The sequence below is a fragment of the Pinus tabuliformis genome, chromosome 5_1 (assembly GCF_031772625.1).
Source record: "Pinus tabuliformis cultivar Carrire ecotype Pingquan chromosome 5_1, CPIR1, whole genome shotgun sequence".
NCBI classification, from domain to species: domain Eukaryota; kingdom Viridiplantae; phylum Streptophyta; class Pinopsida; order Pinales; family Pinaceae; genus Pinus; species Pinus tabuliformis.
Genome location: NC_142305.1, coordinates 978,864,629 through 978,892,020, shown reverse-complemented (window position 1 = coordinate 978,892,020; position 27,392 = coordinate 978,864,629). Strand labels below are relative to the sequence as shown.

Genomic DNA, 27,392 nt, shown 5'->3' with positions numbered 1-27,392 from the left:
GGTAATGGACAACCATGAAAAAGAATATTACAGACCTTAGTGAAACGGTTAAGAAAGGACTTTGGAAGACCTTTCCTGCCACCTCCCTGATGAGAAGGATTCTGGCAAGCAAAAATCCGAAATGAGGGCGGACATCTAAAACTGCGTCCCAACTCTGGAACATAAACTTCTCCACGGTGATCCAAGATCGCATTCAATCCCTGTTATTTCAGACATTAAAATATACAAATTTAGCCTGAACATTAAGCATTTATCGCAACTTGCCCCAATTACATAATCAACCCTAGTTTCACAAAAGAATGTGCTAATGTGCTACACAGATCACCTCTAGTACAGACTGTGGAGCAAGATTTAGTTCATCCAGCAAGACCCAACTTCCAGACTTCAGTGCCTGTCTCCAAGCATTACCAACTTGTAAAGATATTATCTCCATGGCCAAAAAATATGATCCAGTTTTTAAAAGTTATGAAATGAAAATTGAGCCCTATAAATGCAGTACTCTAGCAATGACAACCTGCAAGAGGATGCCATCAGACCACTGAAATTCAATCCCTTTTGCTCCTTCTACAGGTAAATCAGAACCTAATAGGTCCATGATATCCGTCTGCCATAAAAATAACGTGTAAAGCATTATCAGGGACGTCAGCACAGGCCTATAATAGTATCAACTAGTTAGCTAGAACAACATTTGGAATAAAATTCTCTTCCCTTCAATCTCCAGTCGGCATTTCTAACTTATAAGCTGTCACATTAGACTGAATTTCTGCATTCACAACTCTGTATTGTTTTAGAACTGTTTTGCAGTTGCTAAAAGCATTCCCTATTGGTGTGGCCAAAGATTGTACTTCCTAGTCCCATTGACCAATTTCAGTCCTTTGGTAATGTTAAAAATTAAACACAAATTCATTTCATTTCATGAGTGGAAGAAGTGGTAAAGGTAAAATAATAATTAATCAAATTTTAGCCATATCACTATTGTATATTAAATAGATTGCCAACAATGAACTCAGATCTGTTTGTAGTTGAAGAAAAAAAATAAATGGCAGCAATGGAATCTGACATACATGTCAAATGAACACAATTTATAGATTTTATTTTATTGATATTTTATATAAAAAGTTCCTATCCACAGATGTAGAGCCAGTGAGCATTTGCCATTTCCCAGTCAAACATAATTGCATGATTTCTTGAATACGAAGGATTAACATACAATATATTGCCATAATACACCCAGATGTCAACTCTGAAAATTAGCTGGTGAAAAATGCATTTTGAAACCAGTTTACTTGCCTGTTCCGAAAGATTTATTCTAACAAGTTTCTGATTTGAGGAGTTTGCAATGGCAGCAACTAAGCTCGTTTTACCCACCCCTGGACTACCCTCCAAGAGAACTGTTACACAATATAATATTTAACATAAAAAATTGTAAAGCAATGGAACTGATACGAAAACCAAAAGATAAAACAATGAAAGAACATTAAAATTTGCCTGGTTTATGAAGTTGCATTGCACGCAGAATACGCAAGGTATTACTACTGGTTGTGGGAGCTGATAGTTCAAAACTACTTCTTTCAATTTCATGGACACCTACACAGGCAGTCATAATCAGATAAGGAACATATTAAGTTTAAAATTAGGATTACAACTTTGTCCCACAGATATAAAAGTTTTGATCCATACAAAATGTCAATAACCAATTCAGTAAACCGATTCAAATTTGACATTAGATAAATTATAAAATATAAGAATATACATCCACGAGAAATCAAGTGGTCATGCAACCATTTTAAGTATAGAGAAGAATTAATGATAGTAGATGATGGCATTCCAGTGAGTACAATTTATAATTCATTTACTGTTTTAAATTATGGATATAACATAACATTGATACCTTTCATGATATAAAATGGATCAATGCCAAACATGTCAGTAGACTCGTTATTTTCGAGATTCATCCGACTGATAGCCTTCGGCGGATAACCCCTGCCATACTGTAGTTCTCTAAGATGTGCAACAGAAATTGGTTGTTCACCCTGATAATCATTAAAATGGTGGAAAACATTACCCCTCTAACTGTAACTGAAAATATGATTTCAGACAAGCATTAGCACAAGTTAAACAAAATAAATTCCTGGAAAATACATCAGAAAAATACATACATGAAGCTGACACAGTAAAAAGTTCAGACAGGCCTCTTTCAATCTTACAACTGCCACATTAGACCTTCCAGAGCCTGCCAAGACAACTCAGTGCATATAGTGAGACACTAGAATCAGTATGCAAGAATGTAAAGAAGTCCAAGGAAGACTAACATGACACAGATCTCCAAAAAGAATCCATGACACAGCACCATTCACTCACCAAATGCTAGGAATGTACAGCTACATTCAGGGAAACGAGCTACATATGAATGAAAAAACAAAAAGGAATATGCATTCAAATTTTAGGTAACAACAAATGTATGTTACGATATTACATACATATTAATAAAACATCATTACTTAACATTATCACTGTCACGTGCCTGATGGCTGTTATGTAAATGGTAATATTTTAAAGACACTAATATTGGAGTATAGGCTGAGGTCATATATATTTAAAAAGGAATAATGATACAACATTCATAGTGAAAAATTATATAGAGCATAGATGCCCCTACACATAGTCATGTTCATATGGACATGCCACATAACAAAAAATACTTTATCCATTTAATATGCTATAATAAGGTATATACTATATAGTGAATTACATTACATTTGTACAGTATAAGCCTATATCACTTACCATGTAACAGTTAGGTTTTTCAAGTCTAGGGACAATCAAACATAATATTTTTTGCAAGGCTGAAAAGTTGACAGAGTGCATGATGTTGATTATCGTTATTATCCTTCCTGTCCTTTTTGTCCAAATAAATGGCATCAGCAACAAACCACAATTAACACATATTTCCAGGAAGGATTTTCTCATAAAGTACATTTTAGTGGAAGATAATGCAGGGGCACCTTTGTATTTAACTCAAACCAAATCAAGTGGCAAGTCAGGCAAACCTAATTTCTATTTATCTTGCTTCATTATTCATGTACCTTCAACTCCAGCAAAATGAATGCAAGACAGACGAGACGATGAAGCAAGAATACTGGATAGGCAACATCAAACCAACTATGTCACGATCTACTCCTCATCCATAACATCATATTACTCAAACTCTATGATGACTTAACAAACCCAAAAGAGAGAAGTAACTCTGTAAATCTTGGCACAAAACTAGACAATAGCTCAGTTTATTAAAAATACATATAATATATGAAATTCATAAGAAAAAATTCAAGAATTTTTCATCTCCTGACAAACCCATAAATTTATATTCTACAGCATACACATAAGCTTATGTAAATATAAATAATATTGATTTTCATGATAGAGATAAACAATCAACAGAGGACATCAAATCTTCAAATGATTTTGATGCTCTTTTGTCCAAAATTTATATAAAAAATAATTTAAAAGTATAATCGATAAAGACTAGCAATTAAACACCATGGATGATGGATCATGGGATACAAAGAATGAAATAATATAAATCCCAAAGTTCATACAGGGCAGGGTACTACCTCTTTCAACTGACCAAGTTGCCATTGATGGCAGAGGATGAATAATCGTCATCAATGTCTTCCCTAGAAGAACCCCGCTTATGTTAAGACAAATAAATGTGAAGGGTTGTGAATTTGTTAGCAAGACCATCATCATTTGATTGTGCTCGTCATGTCGTTTCCAACAGAAGGTGGCACCAGGCACACCCTGTAGGTCATCTTGGTTACAAAGATATTCATGTTTGAATTGTGCTGCCCCAAATTTGAATGAGTTTGACCCCATAAAATGCATGATCAAACAAAATTAATAACACATTCATGAAATCTTAAAAAGGGTGCAAAATTCATGGTCTAAGAATAAGTCTTTGCTACACCACAGGTGGCATTGGTTTAAACTTAACAGAATATTTTTATTATGAAAAACCTCAAGTCGGCTACATCAAAAGGGGTAATTTTTTAAGCAATCTACTAAGGTTTTGTGAGCAGTTTGACCCAGCAATTAAAGCCCATGCAATCTCTAATAAATAAGTCAATCCATGAACCTTCAAAAGGTGGATTCAAGCATAGATCTACACAGACAAATTTCTCTGATTTTGAACAGGCCGAGATTAGAACAAAGCATCTGCCACATGCTGAAAACAGGACATTCTCTGAGGTGATTTCATAAATCTGATACTGTGTTTCTTGTTGAAGAAAAGATCTCAGATCCCAACCTCAGTTCTGAGACTAGACTGAGTTCTCTGTTGTGCACACTCTTCTGAGAAGACTTTTGTGTTTTAGGTCCAATCTGATCCCAGATCTATTATTGTAAACATAAAGATCCGATACATGCCAAATGAATGAGGCCCAGTACGTTGCTCAAGGGTTTTTGTAATAAGATAGGTTTTACCCGTAGCTGGTTGGTTATACTTCCACGTCAAATCATTGTTTTAACCTGGTATAGAGCATTTCAAGTTAGTCCTGGCACGACATGCTTGACTCTGGCACGAACTGCAGTGGGTTGATCAGTCGCAATACTCTAAGGCTTCATCTGTCCAATCTTGTGAATGATTGAATAAAGAAAGGTATAGCCCTGGTTTGATCTGGATCTATTTAGCATAATGTCTCTGATCCAGAAAATCACTGAGTTTGTGACAGAGAAATATGTGTACTTGCATGAACATTTAGAGTTGTATGGAAGCCTGTGTTGTGTGCAAAAGTTGCTTGAGGACTGAGTTGTGCTGCAGGGATGTGTTGCTAGCTGTTCTTGTGAAAATTTCTGAATCTACACATCAGAAATCCTATTGCAATCACTGGTTTATCATCTCCTACTTGTTCTTTACATTTAACAAGTTATTTAATTACTTAAACAGCGATGAAAACACTATTGCCGCCTACACACATATACAGATCATGAACTGAAATAAATTGAGACAATCACACAAGGGACACCGTTATTTATGGACAATCGTCCCTAGAAAAACCCAATGCGGGAAAACTGGTCCAGCATATAGAGGGTTTTTAATATTTATTATTAAGCAGATTTTTTAATACAACTAGGGTGCCAAATCCGGCTCACCCAACAGAAAATAACCCTGGCAAAAGTACCTCTATCCGGAGACAGATATTTTGACAATTCCAACAACTGGATGATCAAACCCCACAGATGACAATGTTGTTCCCAGTGCTGGGCAGTGATGGTTGCTCCAAGCTCTGCGTTGGAACTGCGTCACCTCCTCTAGGAGCTGTGTCACCCTCCTAGTGAGCCTCCCTTGCTCAGAAATCGATATGCTGAGTTGATGCTCTCTCTGCCTCACAGAAACCCCAGCACTGTCTGTAAATGACTGTGTCAGCCCCTTTGGCTTCTCCATCGCCCTCTCTGGAGTTGCAATGCCTCTCCTGGTGCTGCTTTGCCTCTCTGCTATGTACTCTCGGCCTTGCACTGAAGTCCCTCAGCCAAACTGCCCCTCTCACTGCAAGTCAAATCACTAGCTCGATTTTCTCAGCAAACCTTGCCCCAGAAAAATCGAACTCTTTGATCTCTACAGTGTATCTCCAACTGACCCTCAAGCCTCCTCTTATACTTTTCATGTTGATAAATCAACAATTGTGATCTAATCTCTAATCAACGACTAAGATTAAAACAGGCTTGATCCTCGTCACTTAGAACCTTCTCACCCATATTCTTATTAATGCACATTAATATTTTTATTTTCCTAAGTTTAGACTTAGGAACCCATGAAAAATATTAATTATTTTAATAACTCCTCATCTGGATGGAATTTCTCCAAACAATTTCTAGGCTCTGAAGATCTCATGTATTCTAGCCCCTTCACCAAATTTTGGAGCTAGAGCACATCCGATGCTACTCAAAATCAGCAGTTCTGGAGTACGCCTATTGAAAGAGTCTTGAGCATACTAGTATTAATTCATTACTCAAAATTGTTGTTGAAAAAGGGTAAGAGCTTGTGTAGTTATAAAGTGAGCTTGAGGCAGTTAGAAGTTGGTCATAAGGAAAACCAAGGGCACATTGAATTGTGTTTGTGAAAGCTGCTTGAGGACGTGAATTTGCATGGGTGCAAATTCAGTGATGATGATGCAGTAAGACAGAAGTTGATGAGTAGCAGTGTTGAGTAAGAGGACAGTGACATGATTGTATAAATGTTGAGCTTGTTCACTATTATTGCAAGTGTGTCATGATCCCTTGTACAAGAGCCCACAATCTATTTTATCTTTCATTTTAAGGGTTGCAGGGTGGTGTTATTAAAGGAAGTTGTAGCTTCCTTCAGCAGGTTGTCGCCTCTTTCCAATGGGCACTAGCAAGCCAGGGATTGTAGCTCCTTCCAGTAGTCGATGGTAAAACCGGAAGTTTTAGCTTCACTCTAGATAAAAATAAATTATTAAGATAAATGTTGTGTACCTTTGATGTGATGTGATTTGTAAATGCTCTATGACACTAAACTGTAAGAAGAAGTGAAATATTGATTCACCCCCCTTCTTAGCATTTCCAACAATTAAACACCGTGGATGATGGATCATGGGATACAAAGAATGAAATAATATAAACCCTGAAGTTTGTAGAGGACAGGGCACTACCTCTTTCAACTGACCAAGGTCGGTCCTCAGCAAGGAAAGCTAGCTCCCTTTCTCCACATCAAAACTAATGTTGGATTGATATTATGTAGGACACTGCTGGCAACTTCATTCTTTGGTTCCAATTGTTTATTGTGAAGCTTGATCAGATTATTATGCCTTTCTTGGGCCAACATGTTGCACTTCCTGGACTGTATGTGCATGAACATGCTTCAGTTACATGCACATCCAATGGCACAATAGATTTGGTTTAACCCATGGATCAAAAACTTTTGCAGGTAGAGAGTTTGGCCACTAATCCTAGTGTAATCCTCAAATCAAAATATAACTTCCTGTTTTATATAATCAATCCAAGGAAAATATTTATATGACTATTTTAGAAAAACTCAAACCTCTGTTAAAATTGGCAACTAGGGCCAAACACCATGGGGGTCATCTTATTAATGGCAGCTGATATTTTTCTTGGATCCCTCTCATCGAGAGGTGTAGGATTGATCTAAAGATCATCCGATCCTAACAAGTATTCATCGAGATATGAATTTATTTGTGTTATGGGAAAATTCATCAAGGTCGGCCAGCAACCAAATAAACCCCACAAGTGCTCAACGTTTTAGTATAAAAGGAGTTGACTTGACAGTCATTTTACACACACACACTTCTCCTAAGATCTCTCTCCACTCGTCTGGGTTTGGTGGTTAGAGAGATCAAGAGGGAGAAGCCCTAGACGCAGCAAATCAAGGTGCCCTAGACGCAGTTGAAGAGAGGAACACCTAGCCGCAATTGAAGGGGATCTAGTCATGCCCTAGCCGCAGCAAAAGAAGGTCGAATGTAGTCATATATTTGTCATTGAAGAAAGGCTCCTATACGCTGTATAGACGAGGCCAATCCTTGATCTTAAGAAGACCTAACTGTTGTCATATCTATTGGAATTTCTAAGTCTAACCCGTTAGAAACCCTTCATGTACTTTCTGATTTATTCCTACCTACTTGTTTTGTTAATTAACAAGTTATTTACCATGTAAATACTGGAAATAAATACAAGTACATGCTCAACACATTACAGATCATCAATTCAAGGAAACAAAACAAGCACAAAAGTGACACCGTTGTTTTTGGACCAATGTCCCGGGAAAAACCCAATGCGGGAAAATTAGTGCAGCTATCTGAGGGTTTTATTATTATGCAGTTTTTGAATATAATATGGGTGCCAAAACCAGCTCACCCAACAGAGAATAATCTCAGTGGTAGTACCTCTCCTTCGGAGATAGATGCTCCGACTGAAACCCCAGATAAACATTCTGGCAGCTCCTTAGCTCCAATTTGCCCCACAAAAAACCCCAACGTCAACCTCTAGGGACTGTGTCAGCCTCTTCTACCCGCTGCGTAGGCTTTCCCGGCTGTTCCGACAGTTCCCAGCAATTCCAGTTGTTCCGACAGTTCCAACTTTTTCCCTTTGCGTCAACTTTCCCGACTGTTGCGCTAATCCCCCCATCACTATCACTACCTCTTTGCTTCTGTATTCACTACCCCTCAGCTACAACTCTAATCACTCTCTCGACTTCCTCAGCAAACCCTACCCCAGCAAGTCGAAATCTTGATCAACTCGATGTGTTCTCCAAGTGACCCTCAAGCCTCCATTTATACTTTTCTCGTCGACAAATCAACGGCTAAGATTAAGTCCCTAATCAACAGCTAATATTAATTCTGGCTTGATCCATGAATTTTGGCCCATTCTAACACAATTTTATATTAATACACATTAATATTTCATTTTCCCTAAGTTTAGACTTAGGGACTCCATTAAAAATATTAATTATATTAATATCTCTCAAACTGTTTAGATTTTGCCCAAACCATTTCTAGGTATTGGAGATCTCATCTGCCTTAGCCTCTCCACCAAGTTTCGAGGCTATAACACATCTGATGCTTCCCCAAATCAACAATCTCTCTTAGCGAGGACTGTGGTCTAGTAATACTCCTAACTGAGCATCACCCTGATCATCTGGCATCGGTCCTTATGTTGATGCTAGGCTTGCTGCCCAACATCCTCTGAAGTTGATGCATCATGGACTGCTACCCATGGTCCTGCCACTGCCATTGTTGCATCTATACAACAACTCCCTCTGCATCCGTGCTACTACCCATGGCTCTGGCACTGCCACTATTGCATATGCATTGCAATCCCTCTCATCATCTTGCATCGAGTTGCCCATAGCACCGTCACTACTAACTGTTGCACTACAACTCAGTTACTGAGAAGTAAGTAACTGATCTCCCAACGCTGACATCTTTGTCAGGCTAGAGACACTCTCGATGTTGAAGCTCCCTCTGTCACTGACGAGTGCTCCCTCTCTGACCTTTGTGCTACTCCAACAACTCCTTGCATCTCACACCGTTGCACACCTCTTTGTGCCATCCTGCACTGGTGCAACACTCCCATGCCTCTCACACTGTTGCAGCCTGCTAGCCTCGCGTTGTCCTGGGAATCCTGCATTGTCGCTCCCTCTACTGTGCCATCCTCATTCGTCTCTATCGACATCCACCAGTACTACTACTCCTCATCGAGGCTCCCGTAGTAAGGTATAATCCAAGAGGTTCGGTACCTCGAGGATCCTGCCCCTTATCACATGTAGTCCACCTGAATACAGCTCGATGTCTCCCCACTTTTTCTCAAGTGGCACATGAGTACTCATGGCGCAATCGTCATCCCTCAAGGCGAAGGCCTTGATACGATGTTTATCTAGAATGGACAGGATCCTGGCCTTCTAGACCACAAAGTTGGACGCTCCATCCAGCCTATCCTAATCCCTCATCCCATTCATGGCCATCTCTTTACTCTTCCCTGTCGACTCCTCCGAGTCTCTCTACTTCCCGCCTGGAAGTTCTTGGTTTGACTCTTGCTGAGTCTTTCTACTTCCCATCTAGAAGTTCTCTGTTCAATTCCTCCAAGTCTCTCTACTTCCCGTCTGGAAGTTCTCTTCTGGACTCCTTTTGAATACCGATTCCCCTCCTAGAAATCCTTCTGTCAACTGTAGGGTTGCCCCTCTCCGATCTTCTGTGCAACTGCACCACTAATCTGGATTCCTTGGCTAGAAATCTGCCTCGGCAGCAACTCCCTCCCCTTGGTCTTGCCTTGTTAGGTACTGTTCTGACTAAAGTACCCCACCAGCTTCACTCTTAAACTTACCCACAGCCTCCTATACCCCAGCAGCTGAAGGATTGAGCCACTTGGCTTTGCACAATCCCGATACCAGCAAATCAACTCCCCCAGCCAACTATGTGAGCCCTCTTGGCCTCTGCATGAGCCTGATTCTGCCTCCCTTAGCCTCTGCATTGTCTTTCTCTGGCCTAGAATGATGACGTAGTCCCTCTGCGTCACTCCTTCCTCTATCGCCTTCTGCAAGGGTCAGCTCTGTCACTCAGGACAGTTGATTTCTGTTTAATGCTACTTTGCTCGGCTGATGTCCTCAATTGTCCAGTGATCTGCAACCACACTCTTATACCATGTTGGAATTTCTAAGCCTAACCCGTTAGAAACCCTTCATGTACTTTCTGATTTATTCCTACCTACTTGTTCTGTTAATTAACAAGTTATTTACCATGTAAATACTAGAAATAAATATAAGTACATGCTCAACACATTACAGATCATCAACTGAAGGAAACAAAACAAGCACACAAGTGACACCGTTGAAAAAATCCAATGCGGGAAACTGGTGTAGCTATCTGAGGGTTTTATTATTATGCAGTTTCTAAATACAATCTAGGTGCCAAAACCTGCTCACCCAACAGAGAATAATCTCGGCAGTTGTACCTCTTCTTCGAAGACAGATGCTCCGGCTGAAACCCCGAATAAACACTCTAGCAGCTCCTCAGCTCCAATCTGCCCCATGAAAAACCCCAGCGTCAGCTTCTAGGAACTGCGTCAACCTCTTCTGCCCTTTCTGTCAGCTTTCCCGGCAGTTCCCAGTAGTTCCAGTTGTTCCCAACAATTCCAGCTTCTACCCTCTGCGTCAGCTGTCCCAGTTGTTTCGTTGTTTCCTACAGTTCTGGCTTCTGCACTCTGCGTCAGCTTTCCCGATTGTTCCGGCAATTCTCGACAGTTTCGGTTGTTCCTGGCAATTCTGGCTTTTGCCCTCTGTGTCAGCTTTCCCGGCTGTTCCGGCAGTTCCGGTTGTTCCCCGCAGTTCCGACTTCTCCCCTTTGCGTCAGCTTTCCCGACTGTTGCGCTGAACTTCCCGACACTATATCTGACTCTCTGCTTCTGTATTCACTGCCCCTCAGCTACAACTCTAATCACTCTCTCGACTTCCTCAGCAAACCCTACCCCAGAAAGTCAAAATCTTAATCAACTCGGTGTGTTCTCCAAGTGACCTTCAAGCCTCCTTTTATACTTTTCTCGTTGACAAATCAACGGCCGAGATTAAGTCCCTAATCAACGATTAGGATTAATTCTAGCTTGATCCATGACTTTTGGACCATTCAAACACAATTTTATATTAATACACATTAATATTTTATTTTCCCTAATTTTAGACTTAGGGACTCCCTTAAAAATATTAATTACATTAATATCTCCCAAACTCTTTAGATTCTACCAAACCATTTCTGGGTATTGGAGATCTCATGTGCCTTAGGCTCTCCACCAAGTTTCGAGGCTAGAGCACATCTGACACTACCCCAAATCAACAATATCAAGCCCTAGCCGCAGCAGCCTAGAAGAGAACGGGAGGAGTTGAAGAGTCTGGACAGCGTGGAAGAAAGGGATCCAAAGTGCATCCATTCATGAGTAATACACCTCTGAGATAGCCGAATTTGCTAAGGGAGAAGGAGAAGCTTGTAGGGGATGCTTTTGGGTTAATTTGTCGCTTACAAGGCCTCAGATTTCAATAGCAGGAGGCTGCAGCCATGCAGGGTCGTTCTGGGTGGTAGATAAGCCTTCTCCTTGTGGTATCTTCCTCCCACAAGTGAGCCACAGCTAGGAGGACCTGTTACAGCATAGTCGCGGGCCTAAAAGGCACTTTTCAGGAGGCAGAAAGACACAGGCAGGTTGTTGTGTGAACAAGAGGTTGTAGGGCAGCGTTTGGAGGCCTAGAAGGTGGACTTAACAATGGCATAGGAGAAGATATATGTGTGGGAGAAGGTCACACTATTTGGGAGGTCTCTAAGTCAAGAAAAGTGGGTTGTAGTAGGCAACAAGGAAGCCCTGACCAGTGACCTAAGTGGAGAGAATAATCACCAGCCCTTGAAGAAGCAAAAGTATGTATTTATGTTGATTTTGGTGCTAGCGGATCAGTGCTAGTGTGAACAAGATTATTGTAGCCTATAAGTGCCATGTATTGAGGTCAACGTGAGCAGTTGGAGATACACCAATTTTCTTTGCAGCCTGTTGGAGCCAATTGGAAGCACATTGGTACAACAGCATGCAAGGGACAGCAAACTAACATTGTGACAGTTGTATGGTACTTAGCAGCAAGTACACCAAGCATGCAAAGGTACAGCATGTCTAAATGGTAAAGCATAGACAGCTGCAAGCATGGTGACGCATGGAGCAGCAATGAAGTCTGATGGCACAAGTAAAAGGCGTAGCTAGTACAAGGTGCAACAGTCATAAGGTCCAACATTGTGATGATGGGTGCAACATGGTGCAGCACGGTGAGATGCAGCGTGATGACGAAATGCATAACAATGATAGGTGAAGGAGTCACCTTGGAAAATCAGTTAAAGCAACATGTCCTCAACTGATCTCATGTAGAGATGATCTATTCTCTTATCTAGAAAGTCTCAAGTGTTGACTTCTGCTGTAAATGTACTCTCTCTCTCTCTCTCTCTGCTGAACTATTGAAGAACATATAAGAAGAATTGATCAAGGGTTTCCCCACATTGGAGTTTGTCACTGTCTAGCGCCACATCTTGTGTCCCCTTGTCTTGGCTTGTCTTCTGCGATTTACGTTTATGTTCTATCTGCAGTTTACTTTAATGCTGATGTGATTGCTAATCTGGAAAAGATATTGAGCTAACTGTGAAAATTGAATTAAATAACTCTAAGCATGGAACATACCTCAAATTAACAACCCCATCATGAATGGCATTCATAACACACATCTTTTATTAGAGTATTTAATAATGGTCATGTTATAGAGTTTTGTAAAATTAATTATCAATAACGTGATTTAAAGTAAATTAGTCATAAGCTACTTAATGTAAAGACATTAGTACCTGAGCTTCCATCTTTTCCTCTTATGCAACGTCTACTATAACGTTTTTTTAACAAAATCGGATATTGGAATTTCTATTCAAAAAAGAGGAGGGAGCAAGCTCCCATTAGAAGATTTTTGGAGCTTGCCCGACTGAGAGGGAGGGCAAGAAGAAGGCACCTCCCCAATCAGCGGCGTTCTTGATTTCATAAATTCCAAATTTCCCTACTACTGATTTCTTATAGATTCTAACATATTGCTGCAGAAATACCTGACATTTACATTTCATAATGCAAGAAACTACTTAGTTACAATGCTTGAATTACTAGAGTTGATGCAGGGTAAAAACTACAAAAAAGATCCATAAAAGATTGAACATTGGTTCATCCTACTTCTGATTTACAGTGGGCTCTTCTCTTGACTTGTTTACGCTGCTTTTGTCACCTGAGACTTTGTTTTCCCTAGTCTTGTTGGTGAGGATACCTTTCAGGAATGTTATGGAGTTCTCCAAATGTGCGCACTTGTTGTTCAGAGCTTCAATTTGTGCATTTTGGTTGGCAAGTTGTCCCATTAAGAATGCATTTTCTGACTTCGACTAGCATCGAATTTCTTTTATTGTTTCCCTCAGTTGATCAATCATAAACTTGTTGGCTCGGCAATAAACACATGCCTCATTCTTGGATGCTCGATCGAGGGGATCCATTTGCCCTTTGCTGTGATTGGAAGCCTTTGTAGAATTTCGACTAGAGTTATGAGGATAGTGAGGCTTGGATAGAGAGAAACTCAAATCCATAGGCCTTGACAAAGTAAGGATTGATACAACAGTTCTTGATAGAGAAAGAGGAGGTTGTAAAGAACTGTGGCCTGACAAAAGGAGTTCCAACTTATACTAGAGGGCAGAGAGGCATCGAGGAGCAGGGAAGCCCGAAACGAAGTTAGTTGCCCACCCTTGTCTTGCAGAAAGAGCAGAAGGGATAAGGGAAAATCCCTGCGGGAGGGAAACAATGCAAAGGGAAGCAATGCGAAGGGAGGGAGTGGAGAGAAATGCGGGGAAGCGAGAGAATAAATAGAAAAACAGGAGGGAGGGGAACAGCATGTGGGAAAAGGACAGGAGGACGTCATCGGAAGACAGAGAGGGTCAAAGTTTAATGAATGTCAATCCAATTTACGAAGTGACTATGATTGTATTGTGAGGGGGGAGCAACGATTATGGAATTGGAAGAAAAAAAGTTTCATTTCCAATCCACACTTCCCCTGAGGATCATGCCACTACTTTATTTGCTTGAATGTCTGCATTTTTGTAATTTTCCCTTAAGATATGCAGGAAGGTGATTTGTCCCAAATCCTTTAGTTGTTGACTAATCCTGGTTGAGATTTGGCCTAACGCTACGTTTTTCGGTTTGGTCTTCTTGACCATTGCTTGGATGAGGATGGAGGAATCTCCCAAAATGACTAGTTCATTAGATTTCTTTTTTTCTTTTTTTTGGCTCCCAAAAGGAACACATATGCCTCTGCCTTATTGTTTCAGACTGTGCCCAATCCCCACTCAAAAGAGGTAGTGTTTTGTTTGTCTTGGTCGAGAATAATGCCTCATGCACTTGTTTTTCCTGGGTTAGACTTTGATGCACCATCAAAGAAAAGACAAGGTCTATTAAGAGCATTCGACCATAGTATGAATTCTTCCTCCTTCAAGCAGATTTTCCAACTCTTATTGACCTCTTTCCTTTTGAGTATGTTTGGCAGTTTTGGCCTGTTGTCTACATAGCTAATCCATGCTCTTTCTTCCTGTTGTAGATGATTGAAATCTATTGTTCTTGTTCCTTTGGCTGATAGGAATTGTGTTCCTAGCCCCCAGGTTTTTGAAAGCACTTTGCCAACTTAGAGTTCTGAAAAAATTGATTGTTCCTTGCAAGCCAAATTTACCAACAGAGGAAGGAGGGTAAGCTTGTCCAAAATGTTTTAATGGTATTCTTATTTTTGAGAGAGTAAGGATACTTGTTTTTCCCTTCTACATAGAATTCAGCGATGGGACGAGATAGATTCACAACTATGTCCAAAGGGCATACAAGAAGATTCCAACATTCTTTTGCAAAATTGCACTCAAGGAAGAGGTGTTGGATGCTCTCTTCTGCAATGAGACACATAGGACATTGATAAGGCCTGATGAAACCTTTTTTCCTAAGATTGTCAGCTGTAAGGATTTTCCCTTTTAAAGTGTCCATATAAATATTTTTATTTTTGTGAGACTTCCAGTTTTCCATACCGATTTCCATGGAGACTAGTCCTAGTGCCCTTGTTGTTCTTAAAGTTTTAGATATCTGGATTTTATTGAGTAGTCTCCTTCGGATGGGTCCCATATGAAAGAGTCTTGGATTCCTTGATTGATTGGCGCTGCTCCTTTGAGGAGGGAGATTAAAGAGTCCCACTGATGTTTGAGATCTTGAGGTAAATCAGATGTCTTCCATTCTTTCCATGAGTTGTCATCTTGATCCCATTGTGATATTGACTCCAATGTACATAACCCTTCTGGGTGGGTGGATAAAGGAGGCTTTCCCATTATACTATCGTTCCATATATTTATGTCTCGACCATCACCTGGCAATATTGATGTATTATCCTTGATGAGAGGTAGTACCTTTTTTATGAGTTTCCACATTTGGGTGCAGGGCCTGATTGGTGTTTTCCCTGAGAGAAAGGAGAAGCGAGAGTAATTCAGATATTTGGATTCCAGCGCCTTCTTCCACTAGCAGTTGTCCCCAGTGATGAATCTCCAAGCTATTTTTTCGCTTAAGGCCAAGTTCATCATTCCCAGAAGTCTAATTGAGAGTCCTCCTTTCTCATAGGGAGATGTAACTTGTTCCCATTTTATGAGACTGAATTTTTTTGTCTCTCATTTACCTCCTTGCCAAAGGAAGCTTCTTATGATTAATTTGATTTGCTTGTGCACACTTGTCGGAGCTAGAATTGTTGCAAATTGGTAGAGGGGAAGAGCTGTCAGGATTGACTTGATTAGTGTAACTCTACCAGCTAGATTAAGCCAAATCATTCCCCAAGTTTGTATTTTCTTTTTCATTTTCTCTATATAGCTTGTCCATAGTTCTGCTCTCAGATTTTCTTTTGACACTGGTAATCCCAAATATAGGAAATGGTTCCACTGTGCTTGGAGGGGGATCTCAAGGATTTGTGAAATTCTTTGGAGGGTGCGGGAGGGTGCATTCCATCCATATATTTTGCTCTTTGTTATTGAGTAAATAGCCTGATGCTTCCATAAACTTATCAAGCACTTTGTGGAATCTTCGTGCCACTCTACAAGAAGCTCCTCCCATTAGAAGAGTGTCATCTACGAAGAGGGAGTGGTTTATACTTTTAGTTCCAGAGCTTATTGAGAGGCATGTTAGGGTACAGTTTCTTCTACAATGCTCAAGGTTTCTGCTCAACGAATTTGCCATTAATATATAGAGGAAGGGAGACAATGGGCAGCCTTGTCTCAATCCCCGAGAGCTTTGAAAATACTCACACGATCTTCCATTGATGAGAGGGGCTATCCACAGGTCGACAATACATGCATTTATAATTTCTATAAGCTCGATAGAGAAGCCAAATTTATTTAGGACAACTGATAAGAAAGACAGATTGACTTTGTCGAAAGCATTTGCCATGTCAAGTTTTAGAATGAAGCCCTGCTCTTTTCTTGCTAAATTGGAGTGCAGTGCCTCTTGAATGATCATGATGTTATCCACGATCTATCTGCTAGGAAAAAACCACCTTGGTTTTCTGAGATTAAGTTGGGTAGGAGAGGTTTTATGCGATAGGCTAGGATTTTGGTGATGATTTTATATGATGAATTGCATAGAGAGATAGGCCGAAAGCGATTGAAAGTTGAGGGTCTTGCTTCCTTTGGGATGTGAGATAGGAAGGTTGAGTTTTTGTGTAACCTCCAAGCTTCTTTTTCCGGAAGACATTTCTGATCATTCTTATTAGATCCTTTTTTAATGATGGGCCAATAGAAGCAATAGGAAGCTATTGAAAAATCGTCCGATCCTGGTGCTTTATCAGGCCGAAGGCTCCACACCACTGCTTGAACCTCACTTTCTTCAACTTCTTTCAAGAGTTCTGAATTTGTTTCTTCATTTATCCTCTTAGAAATGTGCTTTGTGAAGCTCTCGAAATCTGGATTTACTAGCTCAATTGTTAATAAATTTTTGAAATGGTTATATGCTTCTTTTTTAAGTGCTTCTTGCCCTTTGATCTCTTGGTCTCCTTCACCTTTTAATGTGTCAATCTGATTTATGATTCTTCTCATCTTTGTTGTGTTATGGAAGAATGAGGTGTTTTTATCCCCGGCCTGATTCCAAAGATTTTTGGATTTGAGCCTCCATTCTTCTTCCTTTTTCTTGTTGTTTCTATAGAATTCCCAGTGTAGCTCCTTCTTCTTCAATTGATTCTCTTTTGTGTCTTCCCTGCCTTCTATATTTTCTTGAACCATTTCCATTTCTCTCTGGAATTCTTTCTTTCTTTTCTATGGTTCCTTTTGATTATTTTTTGCCCAAACTTTTAGACTATTCTTAACACTTTTTAATTTTGTTTCCCACACATAGCTTGGCGAGCTCATGATCTTTTGAGTCCAAGTTGCTGTCATTATTTGATTAACTTCTTCTTTTTTGTTCCATAAAGGGTTGTATCAAAATGGGACAGGGCCCACGTTTTTTATTGACCCTAAGTTGATAGCCACTGGTTTGTGATCAGAGGCCATTGAGGGAATGATTTTTGAAGATATAGAGTTGAATTCTGCTATGATGTTGTCTTGTATTAAAATTCGGTCTAGTCTCTCTTTTATATTACTTTTTCTAATCCTTTTATTGTTCCAAGTATATTTCCCATTCTTTGGGGGAATGTCCATTAGGTTGTGACATTCTATTATACTTTCGAGGGAGTCTCGAGAAGGGTCTACATGAAAAATACCTCTTGATTTCTCCTTAGCATTCAGAACCATGTTTAAATAACCTCCTACTATAAGGCTTTTGTTTTGATCCTGCAATAGGTTTTCTTTGAGGGATCTCCAACAGGACTCTTTATCTCTGTAGTGATTTGGGTCATAAACATTGTAAAGGCAAATTTGTAGATTAGATAATTTATTTCTTAATTCTGTATTGATCCAATGTTGATCTATTTGTTGGTTTTGCATTTCCCATTTGTCCTTCCTCCACATTGTACATATTCCTTCCAATGCCCTAGTTGCCTGGAGAACAGAGCCATCGTAATTCCTTAGTTTTTGAATCATTTTTCCCTTTTCCTGTTCATTGATTTTGGTCTCTTGGATCATGAATATATCAAAGTTTTCCATTGTTGGGAGGTATTTTGCTGCATTGAATTTCGTAGGGTGTCCCAGGCCTCTACAATTCCAGGAGACCAAATTCATTACTTGCTTTGGATTGATGCAGAGGGACCTTTCCCTTGGTTAGGTTGTTGGATTTTTCCTTGTTTCTTGTCCTTTTTTCAAGGAAAGAGTCCATTGGTTGTTGTGTTCCCATTGCCATTTCCTTTGTTGCTGCTTCATCCCTTATTTCCTTATTGGTCTTTCTTCCTTGTCTTTTGTGGAGGTCTGAAGAGACGAGGGATTCTCTACACTGGTTCCTTGTGAGGATTCTTTCAAAGGAAGGAGGAGGGGGCTTGAAAGGGAGGTTGGGGGTTAGAGGAGAGGGAAAAGATAGGAAGGGAGGAGGGGCCAAGTGGGGAGGGGTGGCGAGGGATGAAGAAGGATTAGCGACGAGAGGTTTTTGAGAAGCAAGAGGAGGGTCGAGGGAAGAGTCGGGAGGTCCAAAGGGATTTGATTCAAGGAGGGGATTACATGAGAGGGGTTGCAAATTAGATGAATGAGTTGGGGGAGCACTCAAGGGGAGAGGAGCTGACGAGGAGGGGGTTGGCGGGGCAGATGTTTTATTCGCAATCTTCTTTTTTGCTACTAGTTCCCATTTTGTTTCTTGAGCTTCGACTGCTTCAGGTTCTTATTTTTTTGGACATCTACTAGTGAAACGACCATACTCGTGACATACCTTGCATTTGAATGGGATCTGCTCGTAGTCCAGTTGTTGAATGTGTCTCGCTATCCACCTTGATCTTTACTACTTCAGGGAATCCTCTGCCTAGGTCGACTTTGACGTAGATCCTTGTGCAAGAATGCATATTCTTCTTTGGTTCACTTATGTCTATGTATTTTCCCACTGCATTTCCTATTGCTTTTACCAACTCATCTCCCCAACAATGAAGGGGGGATGTGAGGAAGACGGACCCAGACTGGAACAGTGCTTGGGACATCCAACTTAGGGTCAAAGTCTAGCGTCCACCTGTTTAGATATAGACCCTTGTATCCATGAAATAAGGCCCATTCCTAAATATCAAATCTCTGTCCTCTTTAGTTTCAAAATGGAAGGTGAAAAATCCTCTACCACAGAATCGAATGGAGATTTTCCCATGGGTTGAATGAGACCAGTTCCTTTCAACCCATTTTTGCACAGTTTTTCGAGAGGTCCAAAGGCCAGTAAACTAATCCACCAAGCCTCTTTCCGATAATAAGAGGGCAACTCGACTGGGCAAGGAAGGAGGAAGAATGATTTTGGGGATATCTTCAAACTTTTTTACAAATTTGGAGACAGCAGGTCTAGTTCGAGGAGGTCCTAATGAAGATATGAGACTAGCGAAGGCTGAAGCAAACTCTTCTAGAGGGTGTTGAGCCGTAAGATGTGGTTCAGGGGGAGGAACTCCGGGACTAGAGGGTGTTGAGCCATAAGATGTGGTTCAGGGAGAGGAACCCCTCCCGGAGCAGGTTCCGGAGGGGCCATGGTAGCGGCGAAAGGCCAAGGCTGCGAGGAGAGAAGCAGTAGGTTGGCTCAAGCAGCAAAGCGTGAATAACAACAAACAAACAAAAACCATGAACATGAGTATATTAACAACAAAAGAAACATCTATTATAACTTACCATGAATATAAGAAAGTCATATCTTCTCACTCCATTCTTTTGCATGTTGCTTTTAGTCTATAATGGTATCAGAAACACAATAGAATCCGACAACTGAGAAATGTGTTCAATAGTTGGTTCAGTATGGGCACATCAACAAGGCCTCATGGTTTTTACCACATGAAGCGCAAAAGAGGATGTAACGAACAAAGTTCGTTATAACAAGTTAAACACTCCAAAAGACTTGGAATACGTAGATCTTCATTGAAGATACAAGAATTCTATTTATATATATTATATATAGAATGAGAATGATGTTACAAATGAGAGTGAAGGCATGCTTAAATACCCTAGGCAGGTAACTCTTCATGGAAGATCATGTCCCATTTAGACATGCCCCTTCAGTACTAATTACTAATAAACTAATCATTATTACAATTATCATCATTATTTATATTTATATATTTTATTCATAGTCAAGCAGAGCCAAATGGGAAATCACACAATTGTATAATTTTGCAAGGCATACACACGGGCAGTAAAAGTTAAGTCTAACTGTTAATATTTTATTTATTAAGGAGATTAATAAATTAAATCATTTCCTAGTGTTTTACAAGCCTAGGAAGAGCACATAAATTTTTAAGAAACATTAATTTTTTGTGACAAATACAAGCAGATAGAAAAATTTACATAGCAACAACCATGCGAGTGATGCATTAAAGGCAGGGAGTCTCTTGAATGTCTGACAAAGTAAGGGTGCACAAACCTGGGTGCAGAAAGGCAACGCAGCAGGTGGACATGTGTCTGGTGACATAGTGAGAGAGAACAGCAAGGTCATAATAAACTCACCTGCAATCAATTAGATCAACGGTCGGGTGCTAAAACTTCTTCACTGGCAGTGAGTAGGACATATATTGGAGAAACAGAATCAATTAACAATTTGGGTGCAGTGTGAGCATGACTGCTCAACAATAGATGGTAGTCAGATTGGCACCCAGGCATTAGCAATTACATGTGACAAACAACAAACACAGGAATCTTTTTGGCCCAGACAAATAGATTTTGTGTTTTCAATTATGTGGCAGCATGGGCAGGTAGCTCGAAATTTCTAACTAGGCATAGCAGTTACCACAACAACGGTCTAACAGGCAGAGGTAACAAATAATTTTATTTTTTTAATAGAGATTGAATTAAATTGGGGTCGTACATATCTGTATGAGTGGCAGAATAACATATATATGAAAATTAGTGTTACTTGCGAGCGGGAGCGAAAGCGGGGAGCGGGAGCGACATTTTCAGAAACTCCCGGTTTGGGAGCGAATCCCGGAGCGATTTAAAAAATATATATATATATATATATATATATATATATATATATATATATTTTATATTTTGATACATATATGTCAACAGAAACATGTAGAATGATGAATTAGATATAAAAAACATAAAAAAACATAGATTGATCATTGAACCATATCACATCAATCATCTAGAAGTTATAATCTTCATCAACCACGTCCACAAGTTAGTAACATACATATTACAACTGCAACATATTGAGTATCGTCAATCATGATTCATTAAATTCAATCTTAAAGTTTCAACTTCAAGCTTTCAAAATTAAAAATTTAATATATAACATTTATCATCATTGATCACCAAAGTTGTATTTGTAAGCTAAGTTTAACCATTACAAGAAATAATATCTTAGATATTTCTAAGTTCTAACTGTTAACATGAAATGAAATGTTATAAAATGAATTATGAAATGAAATGAAACAACTTTAGTCTTCCACGAAGCATCATATTCATAATTCATAATCATTACCAATGAGTTATAATTTCCAACTTCAAACTTCAAACTTTCATTGTCACAGTCATATATTGTTTACAAAAAATATCATTATGATATGAAAGAGTCAAGAGTCAAGGACTCGAGACTCAACAGTTATGAAAACTAATAGAAACTAGAAAAGACAAGTAAACTGTAAATCTATTATCTACTACTACATGTGGTCCTTGCCACGAGAGTCTACTGTATGAGCAGGTCGTGGTGGTCTTCTAGGAGTCTCTCGCACAGACCGACGACTAGAACTAGAAGGCACATGCCCTCCACGTGAGGGTGTAGATGGAGGTGGCGACAGCAAAGGAACAAGACTCGGAACTCGAGCACTGCTACTGGATGGTGGAGGTAGCATGGCTGCTGCAGCTGCTTCATCTTCATCCCTTATAAATTCCTCTTCCAGTTCTTCAAGATGTATAGTGCCATCCTCCAAATTGTCATCCTCTGGGTGGTTGTCCCAAATTTTATATGTTGGATCCTCATAAGCCCGATCCCAGTAATGACTCAACAACCTCAAGTTGTAGTGCACATAAACCAAGCTTTCTGCCTGGTTTTCATCAAGTATGTTTCTTTTCACATTATGTATGAAGTTGTAGGTGCTCCAACACCTCTCTGCAGAAGAAGTATTTACAACCTGTGATAGAACTTTTTTTGCCAATTTTGGCAAAAGTATCTAGCCGCCATATGACTCCCACCATGTGAGAGAATCAAATTTGTCTCTATCTTCCATTGCATGGAAGGTACCAAACAAACCAGTGCCACTGAAGTATCTGCCTATTTCAAGAAGCACAGCTGCACATTCCTCCCTGTCAGGTATCAACTTTTCTAATGCATCCAAATATCCTCTAGTTACCTCTTCATCTAAATGGGGTTTGGTCCTAACCCCACCCCCTGGTGCAGGTTGGCCCAACCAAGATGTAGAGTAGTATTTTGGTGTAAGGATATACGCCAAGCAATGTAGTGGAAGATTAAGTTTATTCCACCGTACACACACACAATTGTGAATCAGTATGTACAAGTTGGGATCATTGTTATGAACAATATCTTTTATTTTCCCCAACATGGTATCCATATGCTCATACACCTCGCCAATCACTGGTTTATCTGTATCTGCAAACTGAATCATGTGATAAATGGGCTTGGTGAAATCCAATACTTGCCTCACACTTGCCCAAAACATACCATCAAGAGTGGCCTCCTCCACCAGTTCAAAACCTCGCCTGTTAGCTGCATTTGTAGCCCTTTCCTTTAATACCTGCCAGTGTGGACTTGATACCATGCTAGCCAATGACTCTCTTACCTTCAAAAGGCGCCTGAAGGTGAGGTAACAGCTACCAAATCTAATCCTCGCAATCTTCAACAACTCCAATCTTGAGTGACTGCGGAAAAGGCCATGGGTATTGCTATGATTTGTAATAAATTTTATCATTTGTTTGCCTTTCTTGTACAAATCACCAATCCATTTGTATTGTTCATTTTTGTTCTTAACAACATCATGCATCAAAAGGTTCAATGATTACCCAGACCAAAATATGTTGGGGTATTTATCCTCAATAATTGCTCCCACTGCCTTACAATTAGGAGCATTATCAGTGATGACTTGGATGACATTGTATGGCCCAATACGGTCAATTGTTTCAAGTAATGCTTCTGCAATGTTGATGCGGTCTTGAACTTCTCTGGGTAATCATATGCATTTAGAAAGATGGCACCACTAACAGACATAGCAAGAACACTTATCAATGGCTTGCCTTTTACATTTTTCCATCCATCAGATATAATGGACACCCCATGGTCAGTCCAAGAACTTGTCATTCTATTCAAAGAATGTGATATTTTTGCTTTTTCATGATCAAGTCCAATGGTTCTTGCCTTGTCATACCCAGGGCTCTTATATCCTTTAGGGGCATCATTTACGGCAGAAACCATTTCGTGCCAATAAGGTGAGCGAAGAACATTGAATGGTATCCCACATGCATAGAGAAACCTGTAAACTTTTGAATCCACATCATTCCTACACCCCTCATCAAGGAAATCTGATATGGTTCTATGCCTTCAAGCTAGTGACCCTATGCCTCCATATCCACTGCCTTGGGAGGATGCTGAAGGAGTTCTTTGTGCTTGTGATTGTGAGCTTGGTTCAAAGAAACCCCTTGATTTTTTAGATTTGTATTGGGCTTCCTCCTCTTCCCTTATGTATTTGGCTCTATCTGCTGCTGACACCGCTGCACAAGTTTTGATTCCTATTTGTTTATCTCCATCCCATGGCCTTTTCCCGCAGAGGTGTTTTCTGACACGGGTGTATGAACCTGTGTAATTATTGTTGCAATGGGGGCAATGAAATTTAATGGTTCCACCCCCTTTCCCTGCTTCAGGCCTGTTAACATATTTCCACAATGGGGTTTGGTCTTGTTTAGTTTTTCGAGACTCATTTTCACCCTCCTCCAGCTCCTCCTCATCGGGGTTTTCATCAAATCCACTTTGTCCCCCTTCTTCATCCCCCTCTTCATTTTGACCCCTCCTTTTCCTACTCTCCAGCACCATAATAACCAGAAAAGGGACCAAGAAGAAGAAAATGCCAAGAAATATAACCAGGTCCATGATGTTTGAAATTTGTAGTTTTGAATCTGCAAAATTTAATGGGAATCGGAATGGAAATGGGAATGAGAAAATTTAAAATGTATTTACTATTTATTAATTTTATTTATTTAGATTCATCATTCTAGAAATAAGTTACTAACCTACTAAATTACTAAGTTACTAACCTCCTTGCAGGCTTGCTCCTTGCTCCTCGGCGCTCGCTCCTCGCTCCTCCTCGCTCCTTGGCACAAGCTCCTTGGCTCTCCTCCAACTCTCTCAAGTCACAATGACTTACAAAAGCCCTCCAACCCCTTATATAACAAAAACTTTCTTTAAAACAATTTTTTATTTTTCTTACATCCGGATTTTTTATTCCGCGAGTTTCGCTCCCGGCGGCAGCGCGCGTCGCTCCGGGAGCGAAAAATAAACCCCGGTAGCGATCGGGAGCGATCAAGGAGTGATCGCTCCCGGAGCAACGGGAGCGACGCTCCCAAAGTCGCTCCCTGTTTTGGCAGGGAGCGCAAATTTTTTTCCGAGAGCTCGCTCCCGCCCGGAGCACAGATTGGGAGCGAGTTCGACGGGGGGGGCCTCCCCCGCAACGCTTACGAAAACTAAAGTCTAGGTTGTAGAAAAATTCAAAGGCAGACGAATTTGGAGATCAGATTCTGAGTGGCAAAAAGATTACGAAACAGTAACATGCTGGAGTTCACACATGGTTGGATGTACTTATTTATTTCTTTTGAGGTTGGAGTTGAATTCTACCAATGCTTGGTGATATTTTACGATCTCTGAGGGAAAAAATGCATATTCTTTCTAACTTTACACTTGAGTTGAAGATGCTTGGTGATCTTTTACAATCTCTGACGAAAAGATGCCTATTCTTTCTAACTTTACACTTGAGCTAAAGAATTAATGCATATAATTTCAAATACAGGACGTTGAAGATGATTGTCAATTTTTAATACACGTGTCTATTCAGAGTGGTGATCGAGAAAGTTTTGAGAGACCCAAACAATGAATGTGAAGAACAAACAAACCAAGTAATCATAGAACAAGATGAATATGACTGCAAGAATGGAGACGTAGTCATACTTATCAAGATGTCAATGGAAAACGAGATGCTCCCCAAGTGTCAGATGTGGAAGATGCTTCCAAAGTATACAAGAGATGAAGGAAGATGTGGTAAACTCCAGACAAAGGTAGAACATTTTGCATTGAAAACGTGTGTTTTAATACAAATGCAGGAAGGTGAATCAATTTCAGAACATTTAGTGAAATTGAAAGACAATAGTGATAAGATACTAACTAAAGCAACTAAATAGATGAAAGAGATAGGTTGTAATTACCTTAAAAGCATCCTTCCATCATTTAGGATTTTGTAAAGACACTTAACATAAGTTCTAAAAAAGAAATATACATTGATACAAATTTTCAGAAGTTGTTCCGTCAATTATTATTTGATGGAAGATCAAAATGAATTCTGGAAACATCAATATTCTGACATAATGCTACCTTCATAGATCCTCCAAATTGTGTTTGAGGGAGGGGTGGGTCGGTATTTACTATTTAATGTAAACCAAACTTGAGGGGTTTGTTGAACACATGGGAACTGTTGGAGAATGTAACTAAGTTCAGTCTTCATAATTTGTACCATTATGTATTTTACGTAAAAAGCAAACGAATAAAGATAAAAAAAAAAAATTATTACTTGGGAGCGGGAGAAAGATGTTAAAAATATGTAACTGCGGTCAAATTCCACTTTGGACTACTCATTTGATGGAGATGATGATGGCATTGAGTTCCTCTTTTCGAGAGGACCAAAATTGACTTAAAGATCACATCGTTCGAATAAGCATAAGTTGGTTTTTGATTTTGTGCACGCACTCATGGAAATTGGATTAGGTCGGCTTCACTTTCATGCACACTTGGACAGATCGGCCTCAACATTAAATGGACATTGTTGGACACCCCTTGAAGCCTATAAATACCAGTGTTTTAAAAACCAACCGGTCTAAACCGGTTCAAACCAGCCGGTTAGCTAGCCCACCGGGTCAAACCGGTAGGAAAACCTGGTTTGACCCTCCGTTTCGCCAAAAAAGTGGACAAACCGGTCCTAACCGACCGGTTTAGGACAAAACCAGCTAGTTTGTGGTCAAACTGGCCGGCTCCATCCTGTTGCCCACTACGTGTCAACGACCCATAGCAGTACACCCCCTTTTTTCACAAGAGGGATAGCACATGATCGATGTGTCCGTGCCATCCAGCTTTCATCATCAACCTGATTGTCATGTTATAATGTAAACCCATTCTGCACGTATATGATGTAAATAATCTCAGCAGATTTGTGTCATTTATGTAATTGCCTAGGTAAACCTATTTTTCTGGTGACGATCTGCATTCTGGGAAGGTTTTTGTCTCACTGATCCATTCTTGGATGGACGGCAAAGTTTTCCTTCAACCTTACCCCAAAGGTGGAATGAATTTTGTCACTGGAATCTTAGGCGAGCCCTAGTTTTATAGATCAAGACTATGTAAAAGTGATTTGGGAATAATCCTAACTATTTGGTTATGTTATTTTATTACAAATTGTTTAGTCTGTTGGATTATATTTGTGTCGCAGAAATGGGTAGTCTATGAGGGGTCTATTTCAGATGGGTTGAAAATGATGATGTAAAGTGTCTTGAGGGTTGGAAAAATAATTTATCCCCTCATAGGTTAATTGATTAATTTTTTTGGCCAAAAATTAATTAAAATCCTAAACTAGAAATTTAATTAATTATAGGTCCTAGGTAAATTTAAATTTTTCAAAGGCAAAATTCGTGGGTCCTTCAAATTCAAATTTTAAAAGGTCCAAGGACTAAGGTAAATTAATTATTTTGCTAAATTTTAAGCCTTTGGTCCATGGGGTTTAAGTCAAAGTCTAATTTTTGAGGAAATTAACTCAAAAATTTTATGTTTGAGTTAATTAAAATGCATTTAATTGAAAATTTTGAATTTCCTCAAAAATTTAAAATTTCGACAGATGAGATTAAAAGAAATTTTAGTCCTCATCAACAGTCGAGATTGTTTTGACGATGATCACTTGAACTAGCCGTTGGAGGATTCATCTTTAAATAGGAAGTTATTTGTCTGTCAGTCCATTTGATCTC

The 27,392-nt window shown here is 39.7% G+C and overlaps 1 protein-coding gene across 2 annotated transcripts in view; it reads right to left on the bottom strand.

Moving 5' to 3' along the window:
- Positions 1-27,392, bottom strand: part of LOC149168004 (midasin-like protein) — a 394,853-nt gene that overhangs the window by 157,410 nt on the left and 210,051 nt on the right. For both annotated transcript variants that reach the window (XR_016260986.1, XM_089433292.1), the window contains exons 25-31: positions 2,160-2,233; positions 1,892-2,033; positions 1,489-1,587; positions 1,291-1,391; positions 515-604; positions 326-391; positions 36-200 (exon numbers count right to left, since the gene is read on the bottom strand). Coding sequence is in view for 1 of the 2 variants with exons in the window: in XM_089433292.1 (XP_089289418.1) it covers positions 36-200; positions 326-391; positions 515-604; positions 1,291-1,391; positions 1,489-1,587; positions 1,892-2,033; positions 2,160-2,233 (737 nt within the window). In the remaining variant the exon portion in view is untranslated. The remainder of the gene's footprint in view (positions 1-35; positions 201-325; positions 392-514; positions 605-1,290; positions 1,392-1,488; positions 1,588-1,891; positions 2,034-2,159; positions 2,234-27,392) is intronic.